The sequence below is a fragment of the Eleutherodactylus coqui genome, chromosome 13 (assembly GCF_035609145.1).
Source record: "Eleutherodactylus coqui strain aEleCoq1 chromosome 13, aEleCoq1.hap1, whole genome shotgun sequence".
NCBI classification, from domain to species: domain Eukaryota; kingdom Metazoa; phylum Chordata; class Amphibia; order Anura; family Eleutherodactylidae; genus Eleutherodactylus; species Eleutherodactylus coqui.
In genome coordinates, this window is record NC_089849.1 from 84825907 (window position 1) to 84832436 (window position 6530).

Genomic DNA, 6530 nt, shown 5'->3' on the forward strand with positions numbered 1-6530 from the left:
AATCATATGCTATTTAGATCTGTGAGTCACATATTAGATTGTACCAATCATATGCTATTTAGATCTGTCAGTCACATAGTAGATTGTACCAATCATATGCTGTTTAGATCTGTCAGTCACATAGTAGATTGTACCAATCATATGCTATTTAGATCTGTCCGTTACATAGTAGATTGTACCAATCATATGCTATTTAGATCTGTCAGTCACATAGTAGATTGTACCAATCATATGCTATTTAGATCTGTCAGTCTCATAGTAGATTGTACCAATCATATGCTATTTAGATCTGTCAGTCACATAGTAGATTGTACTAATCATATGCTATTTAGATCTGTCAGTCACATAGTAGATTGTACCAATCATATGCTATTTAGATCTGTCAGTCACATAGTAGATTGTACCAATCATATGCTATTTAGATCTGTCAGTCACATAGTAGATTGTACTAATCATATGCTATTTAGATCTGTCAGTCACATATTAGATTGTACCAATCATATGCTATTTAGATCTGTCAGTCACATAGTAGATTGTACTAATCATATGCTATTTAGATCTGTCAGTCACATAGTAGATTGTACCAATCATATGCTATTTAGATCTGTCAGTCACATAGTAGATTGTACCAATCATATGCTATTTAGATCTGTCAGTCACATAGTAGATTGTACCAATCATATGCTAGTCAGATCTGTCCGTCACATAGTAGATTGTACCAATCATATGCTATTTAGATCTGTCAGTCACATAGTAGATTGTACCAATCATATGCTATTTAGATCTGTCCGTCACATAGTAGATTGTACCAATCATATGCTATTTAGATCTGTCCGTCATATAGTAGATTGTACCAGTCATATGCTATTTAGATCTGTCAGTCACATAGTAGATTGTACCAATCATATGCTGTTTAGATCTGTCAGTCACATAGTAGATTGTACCAATCATATGCTAGTTAGATCTGTCCGTCACATAGTAGATTGTACCAATCATATGCTATTTAGATCTGTCAGTCACATAGTAGATTGTACCAATCATATGCTATTTAGATCTGTCCGTCACATAGTAGATTGTACCAATCATATGCTATTTAGATCTGTCCGTCATATAGTAGATTGTACCAGTCATATGCTATTTAGATCTGTCAGTCACATAGTAGATTGTACCAATCATACGCTATTTCGATCTGTCTGTCACATAGATTATACCAATCATATGCTATTTAGATCTGTCAGTCACATAGTAGATTGTACCAATCATATGTTATTTAGATCTGTCAGTCACATAGTAGATTGTACCAATCATATGCTATTTAGATCTGTCCGTTACATAGTAGATTGTACCAATCATATGCTATTTAGATCTGTCAGTCACATAGTAGATTGTACCAATCATATGCTAGTTAGATCTGTCCGTCACATAGTAGATTGTACCAATCATATGCTAGTTAGATCTGTCCGTCACATAGTAGATTGTACCAATCATATGCTATTTAGATCTGTCAGTCACATAGTAGATTGTACCAATCATATGCTATTTAGATCTGTCAGTCACATAGTAGATTGTACCAATCATATGCTATTTCGATCTGTCAGTCACATAGTAGATTGTACCAATCATATGCTATTTAGATCTGTCCGTCATATAGTAGATTGTACCAATCATATGCTATTTCGATCTGTCAGTCACATAGTAGATTGTACCAATCATATGCTATTTAGATCTGTCAGTCACATAGTAGATTGTACCAATCATATGCTATTTCGATCTGTCCATCACAGTTGTTTCCCAGAATAAGGCTCAGCATTGCATTGCCTGAGTCATGTGTATTATTTGCTGACGTGATGAGTTATTCCTGGAGGCATATTGAATTGCAGCTTTGCTTACTAGTAATAATCACATATTATTTAGAAAAAAAAATATTCATTTTACCATTTACATCTTGTATTTAAGAGTACGTTCATGTGGTGGAATGGAACGCTGATTTTTCTGCTCCAATTGCGCTATAAAACCACAGCAGAAATGCTTGGCTAAGCCGCGAATTTCTGACCTGTATTTCGCCTCGAGTTCATACATGGATTTAGCCCTAGCCCTGTGAATGGGCACAATTCGCATGTGCCATTTTTAATGTGGATCCGTGTTGAGTCACTTTGTGTCGCTTCTGAATGTGGATCTGTGTCGTAAATTCTGCATGAAGAATTTTGCCAATTCACAGGGCTAAACGCTGCATCAATCCGCAGCAGAAATACTGGATTCTGCCCTGTGAACCTCCTTTTATACTAGTGTGTTCTATTCTTCCGTATGCATGGGGTAAATGAGTTTATTCATTGTGATTGGTGAATACAATCCCAGAACTCCAGCTTCACTGTGAGGGCGAAGATACGGTGAGCTACATCCCTTTAGCAATGCATTCTTAAGCCGGCTTCACATAAGCGTGTGTGTACATTCTTTGCAATGACCAGAAATCTAGTTCATTTAATCATTTTAGTGTTGTGGTAGATTATAAAAAGAGCTGAGCTATAGATCTATAAAAAAATCCCAACATTTAAAAACATGACATTGGTTAATGTGGCAGATGCCCATTCCAAGGATTCCTCAGGGCCTTCAGCGTCAGCTGAGGACCAGACATCACATGTATTCTCTGGCCAATGTCTTCCAAGTCTAAGGGATGTGACTTTAAAGAGAGAACGCCACATTCCAGGGATACATGGCATTACTTAGCATCAAGACTGGACCCACCTCAATAATTACTGATCAGTGTGCTGTTATGTAATACCAGCAGAAAGAAATATATACAAATTAAAGATGTAAAATTAGTGTATTAAAGGATTTCATTGAAGGAAGTTTGAAAAATATACCCTTTCTTAATAAACAGTAGGCATATCCTGCAGCCCTGGATTCACCACGTTGGTCAAAAACTACATAATAAGCTAATTGACAAGCTCAACTCTATCATATCTATTGATGAATATAGAACTATGTGGACTGGATACATTACCTGCAGAGTCTGTTAGAGAGCTCCTTATTTATGGACTCTATTAATACAGCAGTTACTGTATATTACTAATTATCAGCAGATATTCCGTGTAATTAAATTTAGATTTCAATGTAAATTTCCTTGAAAAAGATGTTGTACAGAACAGGAAAATGATGCTATCATGTATGTCATGTATAATAACCTGGGAATGTATATACTCTTTCAAATATGTTGATGTATACAACAACTTTTTCTGCGTACCAACTCATTTCGAAACCCAAATTATAGTTTAAAAGCACTAACAGTATATTTCTATCTAAATGGGTATTGCTAGAATTAACATCACCTATTCAAGGCAAGAGTATAAGCGTGTGGAAGGGAGGGGGACAGATGCTTATCACCTTGTGGGCGATAAAGGTTAAATCTGGGAATATCCCTTTAATGGATTATTATTAAACTGACAAATAATGAAAAAGTAAAATTCTCTCACACACATAAAAGCCGGGGGCTCCAGGGAGAGAACCCAAGCTGCTTCTTGTGTGCCATTAATATATACTAATAGAATGTTAGATAGCACTCCTATAAGGGTAGTTGCACATCTGCGTTGAGAGTTCTGGTTTTCTACTCCATTCGAGGAACAGGAAAGGGGAATCCCCTGCCGAACGGCTCCGTTTTTTGATGGCACCGAACGGCTCCGTTTTTTGATGGCACCGAACGGCTCCGTTTTTTGATGGCACCGAACGGCATCGAATGAATCGCATTGACCCAAATGGGTTTGTTCGCTTTCTACTCAGTTTTTTGCCGGAAGAAAAAGCGCCTCATGGATCTGTGCCGCATCCATGATGGAACCTCCAACCAGAGGTTGCAATGCAGATGTGAAACTACCCTTTGTCGCTCTAGATTTCAATGACCTTTAACAAAAATAGATAACCTTGTGATTTCCCACATTTGTAGCGTTGGCGGCGCAAAATTCACTATCCTATATATAAATCAATAATTTACAGTTACCGTTAGGAGTGAGTCACAAAATAAACCATTAAAAAAAAAAGTAGACTGTGTATATAAGATAGACAGCATAGCTCGCACCCCCCGTACATTTAGTGAATCAATAAGAAGATAAATCATATTACGAAGTCCCATAGTATTTTGCGCACAGTATATATAATAACCCTCTGGTCCCCAGGTCCATCCCATAAATAGTGGTCCATCTTAATGCTGAGTGACAAATCGCAGTCGTTGAGTGTAGACTAAGTCTGCAATATAAAGCAGTAGGTTGACATGAGTAAAAATGGTGACGACTAGTTGACTGTCCCATGGGCATCGTCCCCAAGAGCAGCGTGATGGTCTTGTTGGCGATCCATATTTTGTATCGAAACAGTATACAGGCCAGATGACAGAAGCACTTACATACATCAGTATTGCAACCACTGTGTAGATGACCACAAAGCGTTCAAAGGGACAACGTAACGTGACCGCCCTTCCGGTGATGTTGAGCACTATTACCACCACGGTCACCACAAAGCAGAAGCTGTATACAGCCACGCACCACTGAGTGGCCACATATTTCTTATACTGACTTTCTGTTGCCAGAGCTCCAAATATTATACATGCAACAAAGGCTTGGACAACTTTCAGCAGCCCGGAGGCTGTTGCCATATAGCTACAGGGCATCCCAGGCTTGGCACGTGTCAGGAACACCTCCACAGCATAGAACAGGAACAAAAGGCCCGCACAGACGCTGACGGCCAACTTGTGGTTCCTTGTAATGCAGTCAGGTGAGCAGTTCAAATTGACGAAATACAGGGGATAGATGACAGCAGCGGTGAGGGTCATAAGGGCTGCCAGCATTGCAAAGGCCGCAGTGAAGTTACCCCAAGACAGGTTGTGCAGGCATGACTGCAGTCGGGTCAGGTCACAAACAACAATAAGTGTGGTGACCGCAAAGCAGAAGCTCCAAACGAAGACACAGAAGGTTCCATAGGCGGCACTGAATCCAGCTCTGTGAAGAACCAAGCTGAAGGTGGTACATCCAAAGAGAAGTTGCAACAAGCGGACAATCCCCACTTTAGACCACAGAGCCTGTACGTTTAGGTAGGGCCCACCAGAGTTATCCATGTCTACAAGCAGTGGGAGATCAACCGTAGAGTCAACTAGAGAATCCACAGCCGGAGTTTCTGCTCATGCAGTCAGTAGTCCTCTGGCTCTTCTGTCCGTCTCCACGATGAGTGCCTGATACTGCAGAGACCCTCACAGTGACAAGCTGTCCTGAGTATAAATAGGATGCAGTATTTATAGTTTTGGACCAAGTTCAGCTCTGACGGGATGAGACGGTCTTGCTTACATTCCAGAGGTCCACCTGTCACCGCTCACTAATACTAAAGCTGGGCAATGAGATCTACACTGTTGGTAGCACACATCCCACCCACACAGAAAGTTAGTCTTTAGGTTCCTTCACACATAGTTTTGATGTGCTTTTCTTTCGCTTTAGAAAACGCCATGATTTCTGAGTGTTTTTTTTTTTATTCATACATGTTTGTTTCTTTTTAAGTACTGTAGAAAAAGCATCACACCTAGAAAATGAAACTCAAAAAATGCAATGCAATTGAAATTATTACAACAATGCCCAAATAATCTTTTCCTATATAATATGGTGTGCCCAATAATAAAGGGCTCTGTATATAAAGCACAATTTATCGATCTGTTTTGTTATAAGGAACATCCGGCAGGTTAGCAGGTAACTGCGGTTGGCCTGATGTCTATATAGGGGCTGGCCAATCTATTATCTCAGTTGACCTTGCTATTAGCAGTGCTGCTGGTTACGCATAGTAGCGACTGATTTCAGCAGCGCCGAATTGTACCTATGGACATCGGTGGGATAAAGTGCCACCAATGTGGGTTCCAGCTTCAGACTGTACTAGTATTAGAGAAGTCTGGTAGACTAGCAGGCAACTGCGGTTGGCCTAATATCTGTATGAGAGCTGGCCAAAATGTTATTTCAGTTAGCATTATTATTAGCGGTGCTGTCAGTAACACATAATAGTGACCGATGTCAGCCGGATTATGCCATTAGCCACCGGTGAAGCACTGGTATCACTAATGGGATTATTTGCTTAGATGATTGGTGGAGTAACAAAACAGGTGATAAAGAGACAGCCTTTGGTCTTGATGGTAGGTCAGGACTTATATGTCTCATCATTAATGCCCTGGTTATATGGGCTGCTAGCTCCCCCCAGGGGAGTGTCCCTGAGTTTAATTATCCAATGGGGTTATATGTCAACAATTGTACCATGCTGTTGTCTACGTACTCTTACGTCTAGACTCAGTATTCATATCCATGGCTGATGCACTAATTCATAGGTTCTTTGTGTAGACTTACGGTCAGTCTGATCGCGATTTTACTCCATATACAACGTCAGTGCTCACACTATGATTGTTTCCAGCGTTCCTGTAGTCATGATAATCATAGGCTACAAGTACGTCTTGTGGGCTTTTTTTTGGGCGTATCATCAGATGAGGCTTGCATCACACGCCGTTTGTGACGTGGCACGTC

At 39.9% G+C, this 6530-nt stretch overlaps 1 protein-coding gene across 1 annotated transcript; it reads right to left on the bottom strand.

Moving 5' to 3' along the window:
• Positions 1-2802: 2802 nt before the first annotated feature.
• On the bottom strand, positions 2803-5206 carry MYADML2 (myeloid associated differentiation marker like 2). The gene has a single exon (XM_066588192.1). It carries the CDS (start codon positions 5093-5095, stop codon positions 4190-4192), a length of 906 nt encoding a protein of 301 aa, XP_066444289.1. The 5' UTR covers positions 5096-5206; the 3' UTR covers positions 2803-4189.
• Positions 5207-6530: the final 1324 nt, after the last annotated feature.